At 39.1% G+C, this 22,403-nt stretch overlaps 1 protein-coding gene across 3 annotated transcripts in view; it reads left to right on the top strand.

The window, feature by feature from the left end:
- Positions 1 to 12,973: 12,973 nt before the first annotated feature.
- LOC150084881 (uncharacterized) overlaps positions 12,974 to 22,403 on the top strand; it is a 150,017-nt gene continuing 140,587 nt past the window's right edge. For all 3 annotated transcript variants that reach the window (XM_090376682.1, XM_090376680.1, XM_090376679.1), the window contains exon 1: positions 12,974 to 13,770. In XM_090376682.1, coding sequence (XP_090232808.1) covers positions 13,116 to 13,770 — 655 coding nt within the window. In that variant the 5' untranslated portion in view covers positions 12,974 to 13,115. The remainder of the gene's footprint in view (positions 13,771 to 22,403) is intronic.

The raw sequence follows: 22,403 nt of genomic DNA, 5'->3' as shown, positions 1-22,403 counted from the left end.
CTGCTTGCTTTCGGAGTATTTCACAGGGTCTATTGCCAATGAATTGAAAAGCTTGACTGCGTTGTTTGGGAAGAAATTCTTCAAACAGCACAGGTTGCACAGTATAGAATGCAACGGTAGGTAGGGATTGTCATTACTGCGCTCAGCACGTGGAGTAGAGATAAGTCCTCGAAGACTGGGGGCGTCAATCGCACCGGTAAGCATCTGAGAAAGAAGAAGAATATTCCTAGATGCTATGTGAACTCTCCAGGGTGTGATCTTTAAGTCAGAATATAAAACAGCACTGGAGATAGTGAATGCGTTGCCCGTGACTCTGTTCATCCATCGCATTACCCAGTACTCGACTGCCAGGAATCTGTTTATGTACGACGTCAGGGAAGAAGACCAGGTTGGTGACCTAACCTGATGCATATAATGTGACAGGTTGTAGGCACCGCTGGACGTATCCTCTAACTACATCGACGTTCAGTTACCCCGTCAGTTCCTGTCGAATTGCCCACATCGCCAAGAAATTCTTCAATTTCATGGTCGAAAAATGGTTCTGAAAAGTGGGGCCCTCGTCCCAAGTCATGCCGAGATCGGTGTATAGTGTGTTTAGGATCCAATGGCACCAGGGGTTTCCCACATCTCCGCGTAGTATACATTGTGGTGTGATACAGAACACTGTAGAGGCCAGAGGTTTAAAAGTGTATGGATATTATGGTGCGTAATGTTTTGTACCGTTATGTGAGACTTAACTTTCCTTATCTGTAATCCGTTGTGATAGGCTGTGATGTCACTTTTGATTCTCTTTTTTGTGAAGGTAAGTTGAGTTGATTTTGATACGTTTAGTTCCAGGCCTATTTGCAGTAGATAGGCTACAAGACTGTCGATCAGGACGGAGACTCGCTGATTTGTCAGGTGAGTTTGTTCAGTGTCTTTAGATGTTATGTATAATTTGAGGTCGTCTGCATATGATGAGAAATCCGTGTACTTTGCGAGGAAAGGTCCAAAGACAGCGGCGAACAGTAGACCAGACAGGACACCTCCCTGTGGTACTCCTCTCGTTATAATGCACTCCTGTTGGAAGGATTTATAGCTGATGATGAGTTGTCTTTGTGTAAGAATGAGGTTGATGGTTTTTAGCAGGCTTCCTGTAATGATAAAGTACTTTTCTAGAATGTAGATGAGAGCGGGAATTGAGAGCTTATCATAAGCAGATGAAATATCAAGGAAGATTACGTCCATCTGAGGTTTACTGTTGAGAGCAGCTTGAATTTTAAATAGGGTGTCCAGTAGGTTTGTATATGTAGATCTTTTGGGGATCACAGTATGCAGATGTTTGGGTCTATGAGAGAAGCACTGGTCGATCAGTGCTGATAAGATAGTTTTCTGAAACACTTTTAATAGAGAGCTGCCCACTGAGATCGGTCTCAAGTCCTGAGATTTCATAGGGTTTCTTCTTTTGGGTATGGGTTGTACCCTGTAGTGATTCCATATTGTCGAGATTGATCCGGAATTCAATATGCGATTAAAGATTACAAGAAGGGGCTCCACAATGAAGGCACTGCACACTTTAGCCATGAATAGGGGGAAGCCGTCAGGATCAATTGTAGATTTATTGGGAAGTCTATTGATGATATTTATGAGGTGTTGTTTTGTTAGAGTTATAGTTTAAAGGGGCTGTCTGGAGTGCATGATGAAATCACTTAGATTTGGGGTTTTTGGGTCTGATGGCACCCTGTTGAAAGTCTAAGATACCCATTCCTGAAATACCTTCTCATCGATATGGAAATCTTTGTTGCATTTGGATATAATACGTTTGGAGTGGTTTATTGTGTTGAGTATCAGCTGACGGATTGCTTTTCGTTTATATTTGAGGAAGATTGCCCGCTCTTTCTTGTACACCTGGTAGTCAGCTGAGTTATGGTACTTTTTCCATATTCTGAAAGCTTTTTGTTTCCTCTTGAATGCTTTTCGGACTTCAGCATTGAACCATGTATTGGATCTATCAGAGAATTTTAATTGCTTGGAAGCTCCTTGGGAAGCAATTTCAAGTAGCTGGTTAGCCAAGTTAGATATAGCAATGTCAATTGATTCTTGCTGTAGATCCTTCCAGTTTATTTCTTTGAGACGTGCAAGGATGATCTCTAGGTTTAAGAATTTGATGGAGAATACTGTTTCACCAGCGTTTGAGTTTATAGTAACGTTGAACTCAAACGTGATGGGAGAGTGATCAGAAGGGAAGCTGTGGTGTTCAGTAGTCAGACCAAGGTGTGGAAGATTGTGGAATAATAGATCCAGCATCTGGTTTCCCCTGCTAGAAGGTGTAGTTTGGTGAACTAAGCCAAATGTGCCAATGACTGATATATTTTCGTGGCTTCATCATGTTTAGGCATAGGCATGTTGAAATCACCTATAATGAAGGTGGGGATATTGAGGGCTAGGTTGGCTTCTATCCATGCTATCAGTTCACTTCGTGAATCTTCTGTGTGGTAGAGGGGGTAGATATACAAGACAAATTTGGAGTTGTATGGCATCCTTTCTTAATGCGGCACATAGGTCTTTGAAGTTATCTAATTTAATCACCTGAAATCTGGACTGCTTGAAACTGGATGAGTACAGTAACGCAACACCTCCGCCGCGTCTGCTATCCCTGGAATTATGGAGGCTGAGGTAATCGAGAGGCTGACCTATGACATCCAGTTGCCTTCCGTGAGATAACCAGGTTTCGGTCAAGCAGATGAACCGATATTCAGCTAGTAACATGATGGTTTGTAGAGGGTGTAGTTTATTGCTGATACGGCGTACATTTTGGTAGACGCATTTAAGGAGAGTTATTGAGACAGGCTGGCATGATGCTAACGTTGGTTGCTATTCCTGTGTTATTGTTGATCTCATGCAGTAGGATGTGGAAGAGGTCCATTCTTTGTACATTTTTACTAGAGTTCCTGGAGGCCAGGTGCTGGTATCTAGCACTTTTAGTTCATCCTGTTTGTCACAAGTAATTGTGAATGAAGCATAGGAGGGATATCTTGTTTTCACAGGTCTCACAGCCACCTTGATCCCCATTTGTTCCTCAAAGAATTTAGATATATTTGCATCGGTTGTAGATGGTCCAAGTCTCGATATGAAGATTTTCGATTTTGTTTGGATGGATGTTATATTGTATATTTTCTCCAGTATGTTGGATTGGTCGACTGGTTTGGCTTTGTCGGGGCATGCTGGTGATGTTTCTTGAGTGGGACTGGCCCTCTGGGCTACCAATCTATGTTAATGTTATTGTACAGAAATATTTGATTCAAGCTTAGAGATTCGCTCTTCTTGTGTTGACACGCGCTTGCCGAATTGTCCCCTCTGAAGCATTACGGATTATTTCTGGAAGGCTTCCTGTTCAGTACGAGGTTTTTCTCGATGGATTATTATATTATAAAAACATAATATCAGAAGGGATATTCTGGGTATAAACATCATGCCCAGAGGAAAATAGGAATTATTCTAAAGTTGATTTGAAATCCGAGAAAAAGAGAATTGTTTGGCAAATAATGAATATGTGGCAAGAGGATTGGGAAAATGCTGAGAAAGACTGTCAAACCTTTGTTTTTCCACAATAATAAAATGATAAATCCAAAGTTAAAACTATGGTTTCAGTTTGGTTTACATGCCACAATCCTCATTACTGGACATAGATTGGCATATAAATTGTCATTATTAAGATTACGTGAGCAGGGGTTATGTGCTTGTGGTGAACTGGAAACATCTGAACATGTTATGTTGGATTGTTATTGTTACTTGGTATTAGATCTAAATTGGAAAGCTCAGTTGGGACATTAGAGAAAGAGCGATTCTGGGTTCTGTTCACAGATCGTCGCCTATTCGTATATTTTAACGATTTTGTGAGCGAAGTATTTAGACGACGGAATACTCCAATGCTAGTGGTGGTGACCCACCTCCTCATGGCAGGGACGAGAATCCAACTGATTAAGATCTACAGATATTGGGACCAAGTGGGCAAATTTCAAGTTTAAAATTTTGCGTTGTGCTATTTTTATTGTTTATGCTAACGTATTGTATACAACTCCGATCCAGTTAATAGCATAACATTTAAGCTGGTATCCACGGATAGGCTGCGGCCTAAGGAGTGGCCTTTAGCATTAATGGAATCTTAAATGGAGTAATTTCTTTATTAGCTACTCCCCCTGAACTTGACCAATAATTAAACTAAATTTCACCCCATCCATATATACACAAAAGTAAAGTACTTAGGCATTTATATTGACTTGGGACTCACATTTCACTACCATCTGAAGTATTTATCAACAAAAATACAGAAGTATGCTGCCATGATAAGACAGGTTAGCAGGGCGGATTGGGGGCTGAAGCACAAAGCCTTAGCACTTCTGTATAAAGGCATCTACGTCCCAATCGTCTGTTATGGAGCATCTATTTGGTGTAAACAAGTCACACTGGAGAGAACTAAGCGGAAGTTACACTCAATACAAAGGTTTATGCTCTTATCAATCTGCAGGGCGTGTCACACTGTCAGCACCCTTGCACTGCATGCGCTTATTGGATGTCAACCATTGTACCTTGAGGTTGTCAAGAGGTTTATTCTACCTGTTAAAGAAAGGATTAGAAACATGCCTACTAAATTTACAGCTAGATCTAACAAACGACGTGAAACAAGATAAAAGAAGCATCACCCAAAACATATTGGAATTATGGCAATAGTCATGGGAAACTTCACCGAAAGGAGAAACCACCCAACGATTCAATCAAAGTAACCCACCCAAAGCCTCTTCCCTGGTACTCGCCTTGGCTGCAGGTAACCTTCTTAATCACGGGACATGGTCCCTTTCGACTAAAGTTGACAGCCACGGGCATAGAGAGAGACCCGCGAAGCAACTGCGGCGAAGAAGTGTCCTGGGGTCACCACATGTATGAGTGTCCCACCTACGAAAACTGCAGGGTTAAGTTCCTCACAGAAATACAGAGTAATCCACGAAACAATGAGTCCTCTCTTCTACTAGAAGAAAATTCGTACAAAGCGCTTGCAACATATGCGCTGGACGTTTCTACCCTAAGAAGAGTCAGAATAGCGGAACTCAGCACGACGTTTGAACAACACTCCCAGGGATTATTATTATTATTATTATTAGCTATATGGTGCAAGTAAGCCTGAGGCTTTTGCTGCACCAGTCAAAAAATTTTAGAATTACTCAGAGAGAGAGAGCTCTCCTATTTTTTATTTATTTTTATGGCCTCTTTCAGGAAGCTCAGGCGACCCTGACATAGCTCAGTCAAAGAATTAGGGACTACCTGGCCTTCTAGTGGTGATGGTGGGCAACATAGAGTCCCATAAGGGACCCTGCGTCCAAAAGAACAACAGAACCCAACACTACTCTAACACACACAAAAAAAAAAAAAAAAAAAAACCCACATTACATCCACCTCTGGCATTTACAGAGTTCTGTATACATCACACATGAACTATGGCGCAGTTGTAGGAACTACCGGTGGTGGGCCAACCCAAACACTACGTCTCCCGATTTTGATATCGCGGTTTCTATCCCTTCGTCGATGTCATTTAAGAAAATCAGAAACAACAGCGATCCGAGTATCGATCCTCGGGGACTCCCACTTTTTGCATTAGCCCTTTCTGAAGAGCAACCATTAATCACAACCATCTGCCTCTGACACTGCCATCTTGTGATCCATCCTGCGATTCCCTGTGATCCCAACATGTTCCATCTTATACAGTAACCTCTCTGAAGGAATTGAGTACAAAATAAACAATGTCGAAATTATTTCCAACATCCATGAGTGACTGTTCCCTTTTCCGTGAGTGATTTTTCCTTCAGAATTCCGTTTCTATCTAAATAACTTGGATTGATCTCTTGGTTACTGCTCCTGATTTTTCCTACTACTGAATATAGCCTAACCGTCGGTAGTTACCCACTTCGCTCTTAAGCCTACCATACACGCTCAGACAGTCAAGTCAAATTTGGTAATTAACATGTTCGTGCCAGTTAGGGGGACGCAAGCACACACAGAAGCATACGGAATCGTGGGCAATGTTAATAGGAGGAAATACTACTGTCACAACAGCGGTCGTATTATATTACTTATTATTAAATACTTCATTGCACGTTTCTGTCGTCCCATAAAAACAGAAACGGATAGCAGCATTACATACCACAGTCCGAATAACTGTGGCAGGAGTTATAATAATAGAAAGATAAATAACAGTGAAAGGATAGCAGCTTAACACGCGGAAAGCAACAACTATTTATTGAGTTAAACGAATGACAATAAAAAGGATAAAATAAAATAAACCGAATTTGGATGGGTTTATTTTATCATAGAATATGAGATTAATGAAAGGGTGACCTTCTTGCCTAAGCTCCTATCAAGACCTTGAGTGTTAGAAGAAAAAAGACTTTTTTTATGAACCATCTGAAACGATAACTATCTTCATTACATTTCTATTTACAGAAATATTTACATATTTGCACATGTAAAGGTGGCCAAAATATACAAAAAGAACAAGAGATTTTAAATAAATATAATATTCACTGAAATCTTGTATTTTCTTCACCAGTGAAGTGGCAAGTTGCAGTCAGCCAAGGACATCTGCACAGTGAATATGATGAATTGATAAAAGTTCATGGATGAGCTTCATGGTCGAGTTATTCAAGGATTCTTTAGCGATATTTCGGCTCTTTGGAAAACCTTACGAGATCAAAATTCAGTTGTTGTACCAGATTCAGCATCTGGGTCGGATGCGCCTGTCTGTGAGATGCGGTCAGATCTTATGATGATGTAGCCCGAAATAGATCCACGCTGAAGAAACAAATAACTAAACCTAGTGAGAATGTAATGGTACTTAGAGCGTTAGAGAATAGCAATTTTAAAACCAGCACTGATGTAAAAACCTTGGTAACCAATACTTTGAAGACCGAATTTAAAACAGTCAAAATAAAATCAATCAAATTAGCACACAACAAAAGCGTAATTTTGGAAACGGCCTCTAAATCGGACTTAATTAGTATCTCAGCATCTGATTCCTTGTCCTCTTCAGGAATCGCTACGGGAGTTCCTAAAAATGGTAATCCTTCCATAATTATCTACGACATGCCCAAGGAGCTAAGTAAGGAGGACATAATGTAAGAATTGTATAATAAAAATCTGGCTGACTACGACTTTACAATGGAGGAGATTAAGAAAGAAATCTCATTCAGATTTACAACCAAGTCAAGGTCCTTGTCAATAGTACATTAGGTAATCAGTTTTTCCCCAAACATTTACAGGTGTATTTCGTCAATGGACAGAATATTTCTTGCTGGTAGCTCACGTAGGCATAGACCATTCACAATAGTTACAATAGTTACTTTTTGTGCTTGGGATATGGGCACACAAATCAATACTGTACCCATAACTCCCCATCCTGTGGACATTGAGGCCGTAGTGGTCATTTGCGTGCAGAATGCCTTCATAAGGACGAGCCTGCCTGCTGCATAAATTGCAAGAGGCGTAAAAGAAAATTTTGGCACTCCATCCGCGATCCTAATTGCCATGAATATAAAATAGCTCTAGAGATTGCAAGATTAAGGACTGCTGACGAATGAGGCAATTCGTGACTCCAAATGCCCAAAACTTCTGCGTACCATGGATCTCGTAAGACCACGGACCAACTATGGATACATTGTCTTTTACCAGTTCTTCACCTGCAGATGAATCAGTCTCTGAACTTAGCCTGCTTCAACTGAATGCTCAGCGGTCACGATTTGTGGCCGATGAAGTCCGAAAGGTAACAGACGAAATTAAATAGATCCACGATATTATAGCCTTACAAGAACCATACCAGTTCCGCGGTAAAATAACCGGATACCCTATCTTTTTTAGAGTTATTCAGTCGGAACATGCTGAACCACGTACGGCTTCGTCATAGTCAATCCTAAATTGGACGTATTGAAGATAATTAGTCTTAACAATCAACACGCTGTCTGCATAAGTGAGTCTACTTCTCATGGCTCTTACTTTTTAGTTTCACTATACTGCCCACCAAGTTCCGACATTATACTCCATCTTGGCTACCTCGATCAAGTTATTTCTTTGGTAGGTACTGCCAAACTTATTATAATGTCAGATGTTAATACCAAATCCAGTCTATGACACTCCGACCATAACATACTAATAACAAGGGTTCACTCATGAGCTGACTGTTCTAAATAAACCAGGCTCACCTTATACCTTCAGCTCTCTAAATGGCGAATCAAATATAGACATCACTGCTACTTCTTACTGTTTCTTCAAACATTAATGACTGGACAGTAAATAACAACATTTGCTCAAGTGACCATTGTGCGATTACCTTCTCTGTGACTTGCTCTGCACAAACATATAATCATCCACTACACGACCTTAGAAGATTTTATTTGCGACGCATCGTGGAACCGATTTGATGACTCAATCAACACTGACTTCTCACTTGAAACCATAAACTTCATCCATCAATTTACAGCTTCTGAATTAGTTTCCTATGTTAATGATGCTCTCAGCAGCGCCTGTTATAAAGCAACCAAAAAAGAAAATTCAGTCATCCCACCCCACTCCATGGTGGAACCACGAACTTACTTTGCTTCGTCAGCAAGTACATCGGGCTAGGCGTACTTACCAACGACATCGCAGGAGCTGGCCACCTCCTGACGTCGAAAGTCTTAAAACAGAATATCAGGTTCTCAAAAGACAATACATCAAGACCATCGCTACCTGTAAAATAAAATCTTGGCAGAACTTGGTTACTTCTACTGGCAATCGGGACACATGGGGCCTTATTTATCACTTTACCAGGAACAAATCCTGTTCTCCTGCTGTTTATTGTTCGGTACCTGCAAACGGCACCGAAACTCTTACCTGGAAGGACATCATCAACACTATCTCGGATAATCTGCATCCTTCTGATCGCCAGAGGATGACTTGATTACTCATCAACAAATAAGACAGCTCAATAACTCCTACACTACTGCTTCTGAATCTCAGCCATTTACGCAGCTGGAGGTGGACATGGCTGTCCTAAAAATTAACAAATCTGGTTGTCCAGATCTCGACCTTCATGAGGGATCTTTATCAAACAATTTCCACAAGCTACGTCCAACGGTTTTTCCGACCCTATTCAACACATGTCTGAATGAAATCACTTTCCCTGTTATCTGGAAGACAGCTCTTCTTAAACTAATTCCTAAACCTTTAAACACCCCGAGTGGCAAGTCTTTCCGTCCTATTGCTCTGTTATCGCATTTGGCCAAAAAACTTGAAAGATTGATTGCTATAAGACTCACTTCTCTTTTCACTAACACCTCTCTTGTATCAGATGATCAATATGGTTTCCGAACTGGACGAGGCATTGAAGAAGCAGTCGTTGAATTCCTTTCTCGAGTTAACTCTGCAAACTCTAAATACGTTCTTGCTATTTTTGTTGATTTCTCTGCGGCCTTTGACCTGTTATGGTGGTCTAGTTCGTTTGCTCGCTTACGTGCTGCCGATTGCCCTCTTCCTCTTTATAACCTTCTAAGCTATTTTGAAAATCGTACAGTTTCTATTATTTATGGATCTAATTCCGTCTCCCGCTCTGTCACTAGGGGCTGCCCCAGGGCTCTGTTCTTGGACCACTCGTCTGGAACATCGTTCTTAACGAATGGCTCCTTAAAACTATTCCTTATACTTCCAAATTGGCTTATGCAGACGATCTCACCCTGCTGATCCAGGGCAATTCCCGTGCCTCTCCTGAAAGTACTCTCTCTCTCTCTCTCTCTCTCTCTCTATATATATATATATATATATATACTCCTGCCTTGCAGGTCCTTAACAGCTGTCTGCCCCTCGATCTCTTTCTTCTGTACTGAGGCCTGTACTTCTACATCAGGCACACTGTCCCTGTGACCTTCCTGGGTATTACTATCGATGTCACTGTGGATCCCAAGGCAGAGAAAAGACGTTGTTGGAATATTTTGATGCAGAGCTGGCAAGACAGATGGTTCGCTACTTCTAAGGGTCTTGTTACTTTAAAGTTCATCCCTAACGTCACCTTTGCCACGTTAGAGTCCACTCAGAAATAGTTTCACCCTGGTGTGTACGCTCTCTACTTACTCTCTGGTCATGGCTTCCTTAATGCCAAACTAGCAACTGTCAACCTTACTGAATCACCTCTCTGCTCTTGTGGCGCCCCAGAAGACTGGAATCATATTTTAAACCGCTGCCATCAATACCTAGATCTTCGACAGAACCTTCTTCTCTCCACTAGTATCACTAGTATCAGAGCTGGTAAACCAGAGGGTTCCGAGGGCGGCTGCGGTACATACGTAGTTGTGGCCTACATCCCCGTGGTGTAGACGGACCTTGGGCAGGCTTTCCAGGTGATCGCCTGCCTAGTGACAAAACGGACTGAAACAACTAAACAACACACACACACACACACACACACACACACACACACACACACACACACACACACACACACACACACTGCACAAAAATAAAATTATACACATTTCTGACCTTGTACAGTGCTCTGTAATCATCACAGTGTACAAAGGCGGAGTTGAACTGACGTTCAGGTGCCGTCCTATATAAGATACCATACATGTGAGATGCAGTTGGTGTTTGCTGGGGCACAGACAGCGGTAGCTTTTAGTTCATAGATGGGAATCTTCTACTGGCAGGGGTCCCATGCCTGGGAACATCAGCAGTACCACAGAGAGGAAAGAACAAAGAATACAGCTGTGAAAAGAACAAGTAATAAAATCTGACCGCAAGTGAGGCCAAAGTTGTCTCCCCATTTATACTGTTTACCACTGCCACAACTCCATATATTTCAGTGTGTGTGTGTGTGTGTGTGTGTGTGTGTGTGTGTGTGTGTGTGCCCCCTAACTGGTACGAATGCGTTAATTACCAAACTTGACTATCTCTTTGAGCGTATATGGCGAGTTTTACAACCACATTCACATACTGTCGATACACGGGCACTTCCCTAATCCAAAGGAATATTTAATGAATCTAATATGTCCTTTTACTTTACTAGTTCATTCAATGTACTCCCTTGCTCCTACTGAAAAATGTAATATGGAATGACCATCTTAAGATTCTGAACAACTTTTTCTGGAGATGACTAACAGCTGGAACGTTTAAATTAATTTAAAAAACCCAATAAACTTATCAACCGGTGTAGTTTAGAACTGAACAATTTTGTTAAATGAAATAAGAAAGAGTAAATTTACAACTTTATTAATTTAATGTCTACTGCATACCTATTATATATTCAGATGCATTTGTATTTGTTATTATTTGATAAAAACTTTTTAAATTACTCCTCTGTACATACGCATTTTTATTATGGTTACGTAATAACAAATACTCTTACAGTAATAAATGAATCCTCCCAAGCACCTATTAAGCTGAGTCTCTATTATCCGAATTTTTCCGTAATCCGAGACAGTCTCAGTCCCGTTCACTTCGAATAATCAAGGTCGTATTTTGTAATAACAGCGAAAGCAATACATTTGTTTTCATTCTATCAGGGACAGTTGCTCAACAAACATCTGTTTGCAAAGGTCGGCAACGAATTCTTTACGTGCTAACATCACGAATCCCTCTACACAGGAAGGAACGCGAGAGGGGGGGGGGGGGAGAATGTAAACAAAGAGACACCTCTGGTTGCTTTAAATGCTTCTGCAAATTGCCTGTCATCAGCCTTGTCTTCCGCCAACTTTACGAGGACTTCAGTCAAAGGTCATTGCGCTTCATATAGCTTAGACGACAGCCGCTATTTCTGACTATAGGTGTCAACAACAAGATGGGCAAAGGATGGAGGAAGGGGGGATGCTGTGGGTCGCCTTCTATTCAGTTCTATTTAAAAAGGACAGTGGGGAGATAGAGCATTTCCTGTTCCAAGCGTTATTTGGGGCAGGGCCATCCCGAATTTCCTGGTCATTTATTGCCCACTTACACTAATAGAAGCTGATGACCACTTCATCTCGCTGGCAGGCTATCAAATTGCTGCTAAGGGCTGCTGAAACATTGTCTTTATATTTCTTCAGATCCAACTTAACATAAAACTTTACTGAAAACCAAAGAGAAAAGTTTTACTTATTCCTTTCCATTTTTCCCATTCCTCCTTTTCTCCTTATTATTTTTCATTTTCTGATGAGGAGTTTGTCGATCGTTTACAATGATAACTCTAAATTGCAACAACCAAAAAAAATCTAGTTATTTTGGCATTCTGTTTTTCTTTATTAAACTGACTGCTGTATTACTGCTTTGTGATATTCAGCAGTTAAATAGTATTACCATGTAGCTTATTTCATATACTGACATGTAATAAATCCAATAATATTTAATACGGTGAAAATTAAATGCAATTTTTTCCTTGTTGGGAAATAGTCATGTTCTAATATTTAAATAAATGTAGAATGGAATGATCATGTACTGTAATACAGGCGCGCTGTGAATCATGGGTATGTTCATTAGCATCTATTGCTCTAAATAGGAAACAGGATAGTGATATTCCACAAAAGCTACTTGTGACATCATCTTTTACTGGCTGAAGTTGGTTAAATAGGATATATTATTCCAAAGCGACCTTTGTCCTTGTCCTGCGTGAGTTAACTGATTTATTAGATGATGTGAAAAATGTACCTAGAAATCCGCCATCTGAAATTCATACCCGGACATCGATATCATCCCATCTCCGTCAACTGACCTGACAGGAGTTGCAAAGCAGGAGAGTACACAGATCAAAATGTAGGTTGCAGTAGTGTCGGCAGCTGACGTTGAAACTTTGCAGAAAAACCACCCCTGAATCCTGGTTTGGACAAGCTTCTTACACACACCGCCCGAGGGGTCAAATACCTACCAGGCGAGCGCCCAAGTCCTCCTTTGCAGGCTATCCCGACACAACTGAGAGCCTTGCCAGTTGTTCTTACCGTCCGACGAGCCAGTCGACCAGGGAACGCTGACGGAGCAGGAGCTCTTTTGAGTAGTGATTCTGGTGCCGGGACGATTGCTTCTCCTGATGGCCTTTGTTCTGTCTTGTTCGTTGAACTAGGGTTAAGTGTAAGTTCGCGACGACACCGAGAAAAATGTGGATTTTAAAAGGACTATGTGTGTTGCTTTCTTTACGAGTTTACGGAATCGCACAGACAACCGTAGGAAACTTTACGGAGAGCTCTGTTAGCTCAGAAACTACTGAACTACTTACAACAGTTACTATAGCAACCAATACCGACTATGAGAATAAAACGAAGGTGTCGGAAGCACCTTCCACTACAGAAGTTTCGAATTCGTCTCTATCTTCGTCTTCCGTAGTTTTCGAGACAACAGGTAAACAAGAAACAACTTTAAGTGCACATGTGAGTATGCAAACTACTCAAATGACTACGGAGACACACACCGAAGTGACTACAGGTGACTCGGAGGTCACCATGACAACCATACCGCCAAGGGAAGAGCAAACACAAGAACAAACTACTACGCGTTATATGGAAGAGAGTCGACAAGAAAAAAAGCTTCCACTGGATGACGCAGCAAAGCCAGATAGAGCGTACTGTGAATGTGACCCCACGGTGGGACAGTCGGGAGAATCTGTCCCTTGTGTTGGTGACAGGACGATGGTTGATCCCAAATGTCATTGTCGGCATATTTGTGCTCGTCAAGCGGGACAGCCATGTTCTGATATGCAACCGTGTGACACCGAATTTGGAATGCACTGCGATCCTGATACATATACTTGTCAAGGTAATAGTATTTAACAATTTCCTTTTAAAAAAAATTGAATTATCCGTATTAATATAAGTTTCCCCATAGATTTTACAAAAAAATCAGAACTGTGTCCGATTTGTATATACTGTATACTGTATTCTTCATTTTATGAAGAATATACAATATACAATCGAAATTCTAAACCATTTCTGTAGCAAAATATTCTAAATATTACAATATTTACAATACAATATCTGATTAATTCTTCTAAGTCCAAAGTTTTCATTTGACCAAGTCATCATTTACAATGATGTAAATTAATATATCATTAACAGTATTTATTCTAAAAGAGGTATTGAAGTAATCGCAACGAAGCTTGCACGTCTTCTGAGATGTCGCTACCCTGCAGTACTTCAAGCATAGCTCCAATAACCGCAAACAGGTTTCTGTAAGGGTTGAGTTTGTTGCAGACAGTTCGACAACACCTGTAGACTCGGTTTTTTATTCGTTATCAACGGTGTAGGTTATTTTAAGAATGCTTTACACGAGTAGTCTTGAAAAAAAAATATTACATTTGCATTATGAATTTTAAAATTCTTAAGTTTCTCTACTTAAATACACTCACACACATATTTCCTATCTACGTGAGAAGTTAAGAAAATTAATTGCAGATAGCTAGCTTTATTAATAGATCTATGGAGAGATAGCAATAGAGAGAAAAAGAGAGGGCAGATAGAAAGATTAAACAAATTGTTGCCAATGTGTCTGTATTTTTATGATCTCTTTAAACCAAGGTGTAAACAGGTAATATCACCCGTCATCCTTGCAGACCGATCCCCCTTTGACCGACAAGGTCTCAAAACCCAGAATCAAGATTTTCCAGTTTCTAACCATGGGTCCGTACTAATTTCTTTTTGTAGGTTATTTACAGAAACCAAACCTTGCAGTTACCTATTGGCTTCATTTTCTATGCCTCTGGCATTGCTTTAACTATTCAGCCACGTACACAATGATGCTATTATTCTTTATGAAACTTGGGACGGCAGATATGGAAACACTATACATTCCTAAGTGCACACTCCATTCATCGTTGGATTTGTTTGACACGTATCTTCCAAAGAGTTTAGAACAATTCAGAGGTTACACAACATCGCAAGGATTATGTTATTCATTTTGTGGGACTGCCGAGTATTCGTTTCAGTTTTATGTTTTGAATTATTTTCTCTTGCGCACTGCACAAGTGAGATATTTCTGAGAGAAATGAAAGAGCACAATCATACTTGTTTAAATCCTTTCATAAATTATGAAAATAATACAACAAATCCTTATTAACCTCAATTAAGTCTGAGAAATCAAACTATATTTTCAACGCCACTGTTCGGAATAACTTCAACATTTAGGAGCCCGAATGGCGATTTAAGATATAGAAGTCTCATCGTAGTTTACAGTTAAATAATGTAATTTAAAATTATGCCCTGAGTTGGCCGGTTGTTTTGAATTTGCATCAAGGTAACCAAGGCCATGAAGCGAGGTGGTATGAAATTGTGTATACTCTCTAACGGGGTTACTTCTTTTGTGAAATGGAAAACACATTTCCAAGAGAAAATAAAAATACCATTCAATCCTAGGAGAGACCGGTTAGCTTGGCCACAGCGTGAAAAATAGCTCATAAAATTTTCTCCTTTGTAGGGAATGGTCCGAGCAGCGTACAGAAAGAAAAACATAAACAGCAGGATGCATCGAGGAATATAAAACCTGCAGAATTGTTTGATGAATAGTTTTACAAAATATGTAAGGAATGTTATAACTCTTGTTTTATAAACAATCAGAGAGCCTCTCCTTTCATAATAACGACGAGATTTTTATAATATATAATTAATACCTATAGATCAGTAAGACATTATTTATTTGTCCACCAATATATATGCATACAGGGGGAGATTAAAGTTATGAAGGCTAATAGATGTATTACCTTAATATATATACATAGGATAATAAGGTTATCCTTATTAGGCTATGGGTTAACCCGGAAAGTAGACGGATGCAGAAGGGAGGGGATTTTTGCTGCGTTTAATGTTACAAACAGTGGTTGAATTGAGCCTGTAGAGTGTTCCGGTAATGTCATTTTTAAAAAAACAGCTTACCTGTATGCACATACGACATACCTGCACACAGACACGTTGACCATTTGATGAATCCCGCCCAACTATTGCCTTTAGATAAGGGTGGGACAAACCCTAACTAATGTGGAACTATGTATGTAGGACAAAACGCGAGCTTAATGCCAAAGGTGACGTCTAAAGGTCTGATTTCTCCTCCCTGTGAAATGGAAAAGTAGAGAAGGGCGAAAACTTGCCAGCAGCGATAAACAGTCACAAGATAACTACTTCTATCATCGCTGTTGTCATCATTATTTAATATTATTGATTTTAATAATAATAATAATAATAATAATAATAATAATAACAGCTTGTTTTGATTTAAATATGTTTAAACTATATCTAAATACTTTTTTGTAAAAGCAGTTTGACATACTGCTAAATATTTGTTTTTAGAACTGCAATTTTTCTCTATTCCAAAGTTAAAAATTAACAATAAATAAATATATATACAGTATTATTTTTAAATCCAAACTGTAGTACGTACTCGTCATTGATGCGTCCTCTAGTGGCGAAATCAGATACGAGTAGAAAAAATGTGTGCAATACATGTGTTCTGAATTCTAAGATATCCAAGTAATGTGGAAGAGCAAGCAAAATAAACGGGTTGTAGGAATTAGTTATTCCAAGTGAAATACAAGCAGGGATCTCTCATCAGCTAGCCGATCAACATGTTTAACTTGATTGTTGTTTGGTGGCGGTGGGGGGGGGGGATAGTTAGCGTAAGCGATTAATTACAAAGCGCTCCGCTTTGAGTGACAGCCAAGGAAAATGAACTATCAGCTTAAACACGTTTCTCTTGGAGGTTAAGTGAGAAAGTTACTCGTACATCTGGCGTTATCGACAACCTGAATTATTATCGAACTTTTGGCGCCCTAAAAGTTTCGATAATAGCTCAGAAACTATTTGCTTCATCGATTACCAATCATTCGCCAGTAACTGCCAAATTAATTGCTTATTAAAATTGTTGGCAGCCGTAAAAACGCTGCCGAGATAATACTTATAAGTAACTGGATGCACATCCACGACCAGGTCACACAGTTTGACATTTTTGTGTATTTTTATTTTATTATTATTATTGTTTTTTTTTATTTAGCAGTGTTTATTCCTTGTATTCATGCGTCTCCATAGCACGAACCTGTAAGGAAAAAAAGGTAAAGTAATTCACAGATATTTGGAAATTTCCGTTCGCACTCTTGCGATATTGCGGAGGACATGTTAGTGACAACGTACTTGGAATTTCTCCCAAAGTAATGTCTCACCTTCCTTCTCTTTTGTTCACCCCACAAACGTCAACGTCCGCCCTTAGGAGTGACACGGAAGAAAGGAAATCACCCCAAGGACGATCTTTCAGATTTAACCACTGACCCAGAAAGCGGATCATGTGATGGTAGCAGGGAAGAAAGCATCAAGGCTGTAGGAAATACGGTTTACAAAACAGTCACAATTCCTCACAAATTCCGGGTATCCTCCCAGATTTGAGTACCTACGCGGGCCGTTATGGCATGCACGAGCCATTGTTTCAATACAAATATAGCAACGTTCACGCTTGATAGCCATCTTGTGAAAACATTAAATTACTGGTTCTTTCGTTGCTATGACTACTAATTTTTTTGACAATGGAAGAGTAGCTATGGAATCTCTGTGACGTCATCTATGCGACCTATATGAGAATAGCACACATACATTGTACTTTTTGATTTTCTAGTGGAAATGCTATATGTATGTATTGTATGTTTTAGACGACTCAGTGATTATGACCTCTACGGAAACAATCTTAAGACTAAGCAATTTCAGTTCCCGGTAGCTTAAAGTCAATCTCAAGATTGTGACATCGCTGCTTAGTACTCAGATCACTCTCGTTTATGAATATTATTATTACTTTGTCACGTTGGTTTTCAACGAATTACTTCTCCCATTGCCTTGAATTATTTCGTCCTTCTATTTTTTAATTCATTAGCCCATTTCTGTGTTTTCTCTTCCGTCATTTCCAGTTGTGGATTAACAAACGCACTTTCTACTCATTTTACACGGGTGACTGTCTTGCTCACGATTTCAAGACAAAACTGGCTCTTCCTTTATTCGCTGACCCACTATGAGACAACTAGAACGGACAGGTCTGGCTTCTTGGACCTATTATTTATTTGACCAAAGAACACAAGTCGTTAGCAGTGATTGATTCACGCACGCCCACTTGCATGTTTTAACGTATCGTATATATATATATATATATATATGTAAAGGAGTAGTTCGTTGTGTTCAGGTTTTCTAAATCAGATTCGCGAAAATCTTAAATTGTATAAAACGGTTAGTTACATTCGACTTTTTTTTTTTTAATCTCCCGGAAATGTAAAACGAGGTTCGGTTTTTTTTTTTTTTTTTAACGTTGTCAAACATTTCACAAAAATCGAATTTTATACGCCCAATAGACTTATTCTAAAGAGTAAATATGCATTTCCAGAAAATCGAATTCTCTAACGCGTATACTTTTCCGGAAGTTTAAATTCTTGCAGCTATAGTTCTTCCGTGGATAATGCAACTTCCGACATGCACGACGAAACTTAAAATTTAGATTTAAGTAACAAAAAATGTTGTATAATTCTTATCTGCACTAAAATCTTTAACATGATTGGTCGGTCAAACCTTTTCCTTAAACTGCGGATATGCTCCAGCGAGTTCCAACGGTGGTTCTCGTGCATCCCTGAACTCCCCACGCGATTTTTAAACGTCGTGTGTCACCTGTTAGACTGGTGAGGGTATGTGGAACAATTTAGCTTCGGCGTGCGGTGTACCTGACGCAGGAAGTAGGGGCTAACGTTGCAATGTGCACTACGTTTCTGTGGGTTTTCTAGAGTGCAATTAGCCTCCAGGTCACTACGAGACTACTTCCTGTTGATCGTAACCTTTGATCCATTTATGTTCAAGTATAACCAGATGGTATTGCCAAAGTGGGTAAAGTCCTAAACAATAAACGAAACATGCTAAGGTTTTGGTGAAAATGTCAAATCAATGCCAAATGCCAATCTTGAGTGTCTAGAAATGCAAAACGGTCGTAATGGAAAGATATTTTCAATTCTCTTTATTTCCACTCTCTGAAACACCTTCTTCCATAATTATTTCCCAAAAATTATAACTTAAAGAAATTCACATTTTAAGATGAATATGTTTTAAAAAGAAAGGTATCCGATCTAAATGTCATTTCAATCATCATCCGTGACTAGACGAAACGGTCACTCTGATGTCGAAGATAAATGTCATGAGAATCTGCGGAGGAAGAAGAAAAGGAATTCCTCGGAATTTGAGAAAATCAAAATCAAATATACGAATTTTTATAACATTTTACAATAACTTGAATTGTATTTTTGAATGAAATAATTTTATATTCGAAAAACTTTAATGATAAACGTTTCCCAAGAAGACTTTTGAGTTCCTGGTATTTCGATATTTCTATATAAAAAAAAAAAAAAAAGTAAACACAATATATCTGTCGATCCAAAAACTCAATTTTCTTGAAAACTGGACTGTTTCTGAGATTAGTTTGTGGTCTCGTACAAAACATTTTACACCACGTTAAAAATGGATTTCGAAAAAGTCTTTGCTCGAGTCGATACGTCAACGTAGGAGTGAGAAAGTTTTTGCATGGTTCTGTGATCATATCTGAAGATAAAATATTCCATTGAGAACGAGGTTTTGTTAACCTCTTTGTGAGGATTTCCCGTGTGTATTCTGGCTACAATGTCCAACAGTTGTCGAAAGTTTGCAGGTTCAGGAAGCTAAAGCTACCATTCGTTATAAAGCGGCTGAGTGATATTCAGAAAAAAATTCCAAGTTAGTTGATGAGAAAGACTGGAACTAATATTAGAAGAGGTTTACGAAGTAGAAGAGAGATTTAGCAACACATTGCCAAAACACAAAAGTGAGGAGGGATGGAAATAGATACACAGTGAGAAAATTATACAGGCATAAAGGCATGTTAATAAAGAAAACTGATCTCTCAAAATTATGTTTGGAATTCTAAGAACTGAGTTCGAAGAATGAAAAAAATAATTTTTTTCCCCAAATATTTCGATAGGAGATTTATTTCCCCTATTCTCCTCTTCTATTTCCCCATATAACAGGAGATCATAAAGTACATTTCCCGCAATAGAGGGCAAGGGACAAAGTAATTCCAAAAACAACTCCACTTCGAACACGTTGTTTGGGATACTGCTATAGCATGGGGCAGCGTATGACAGGACAGTCTAAGAAAGGGTCATCATAAGTATGACCTTTCACAATGAGGCAACGTAATATTTAAGAATTTCGCGTTTCGCGCGAAAAGAAAATTTGAGCATTTCCATTTCTATCTGGTTTGTTGTTTATTTGGCTTTTAGGCCAAAGTAACTCATGTCATTCTTCGATGATTGTACCCTACATGCATTCTATGTATTCTTGCCTGTTTTTCCGGATTACAAACTCGGGTTTTGAATGTGAAAGAGAGAAACGTGCAACTCTGTTCCCCGAGATCGACTAACTCAGCGACGTTGTGAAAAGCCCATAAAAATTCCTACCGTCTTGATAGGATTCGAAAATTTCCACACAGTGTGAAAGACAGAAAATGTAACCACTGTGCTAGCTGAGAAGGTTATTTGCTTTGTAACAAGGGAAAAATACGTTAAGGACCACTACTATTCAAGAATGTTCACCACCATCATTTAAAGTGAAGAACTAATTCATGCTCTGGAACCTTAAAGCTTATCAGAATAACAGATAATATAAAATTCAAGAGCATTCTTGAAAGAAAAACCAAAAGTTTATGAAAGTGTTAGAACGTGCAGTGCCAAGACATGCACCCCCAATTTAAAATCGTCTACCTTATTCGTCCCAGGATCCTCTTCGGTAAATCCCGTCCACAGATAACTTTCCTTTCTGCATACTTTAAAAATAATAATGGTTCATTAAGTTTGTTTTGACTGGCTTCGATTCTTTTGCTATTTGAGTTATTTTCTGACTTGTAGTATCGATTTGAAATGGATGTTTGGAAGCTTTTACAATTCCTGTTGTGGGAGATTTTCATTGAAGTTGATAACCTCAAAGCACGATCTATAATAGCAACAAAATACTGCTGCAGTGAAAAGGAGGAGGTGTTGTCCGGTGATGATGTATAACTTCCTTAAAATGCCGTGAAGCGTTTTATCAAGATGGTACCAATGACTTTCTTGAACTACATGTCGTTTAGGATTTACGCTTCTTAATCACCGAAAGTAGCGGTTCGATGGAGGCCTTGAGACAGCCACACAGAGGTCGACCCCAATTTACGAACTGTGAAAGGTTTCCTGGTTAACGAATAGAAAAAGAATTGCTCTATTGTTCATTTTCTTATCAGACGTCAAGGGTTTTAGATACAAACAGCAGGATATTGTACATAAATAAGATTTTCATGTACTTCAGATAATATTTACTGGTATCTATTATTAATTTTTTATATTTGTTCAGAGAAATGTTTCCACTTAACAATGATGCCGCCATGAATTCATTACGTAATTGTTTTAATCAATAGCCCTGGTTTATTGATAAATAGGTTTGATTTATATGAATTTGTTATGTATTTAGAAGTTAATTTAAGCAGCACTGTTGTGCTGCTTAAATTAAAGAGAAAATAACTGCTAAAAAAAAGAGAAAATAACCCCTCATCATATCTGGTTATATTGTTTGGTATTAGCGCTAAGGCAGCTAAGGGTGTGAGGTATCACTGTATTCGTCAATGTATATCTCTGTAAGCTGTGTAATCTATGGTCGTTGTTTTGTGCTTGGAAAAAAGACTCGAGTTTTTTGGAAGGCAAAAAATACCCAACTCTCATCCGAACCAACTAAATTGGTCACGTGTACAGGTATCTAGACTCGCTCAGAGGTCCGACCACTCTCAGCTTTTGAGATGACTAGTCATAATAATAATAAAAAAGATACATGAAAATAAAAATTGTGCTAGCTGCATGAGCATGTCCAAGTATCATAATAACAGCAAACAACGTCTTTCAAACTGATATTTTCATGTTGTATTTTTTAACATCTGGAATATTTCCATACGAAATATTCATCTGAAATCATAATAAAAGACTTCACTTTTTCTTAGGGTTCTTACGGCTGGAAAAATTTTGACTTACATACCATTAAAAGAATTCTTCAACTGGATATAAATGCTATTATGGAATCATTAATTCAAAAAGTTAAGTGCTCTTTTTAACATACTATATCCGAGGGATTTCCGAAAAGTAAGGTAACACATTTTTTTTCTTAATAATAGTGAAAGGGAATGAGATGAAACGCAGTTGACAGATAAACCCGTTAATAACCTTCAAAAAGACCGTCAGTGCAGTGTTGTGGTACTGTCGCCTCACAGCAATTCCAGTTGCAAAATGGCGGCTGCCGTGCGGGTGTGGTTCAAAACAGGTGTTCGTGAAGTTATTCGCTTTTTGCAAGCAAAAGGGTCTTCCCCAAGTGACATTCACCGTGAACTGGTTGCAGTGTATG

This window comes from Mastigoproctus giganteus, chromosome 6 (assembly GCF_048544385.1).
Source record: "Mastigoproctus giganteus isolate SK-2022 chromosome 6, ASM4854438v1, whole genome shotgun sequence".
In the NCBI taxonomy this organism is placed as follows: Eukaryota; Metazoa; Arthropoda; class Arachnida; order Uropygi; family Thelyphonidae; genus Mastigoproctus; species Mastigoproctus giganteus.
The sequence above is the reverse complement of the archived record's forward strand: the minus strand, read 5'-3'. Positions and strand labels throughout refer to the sequence as shown.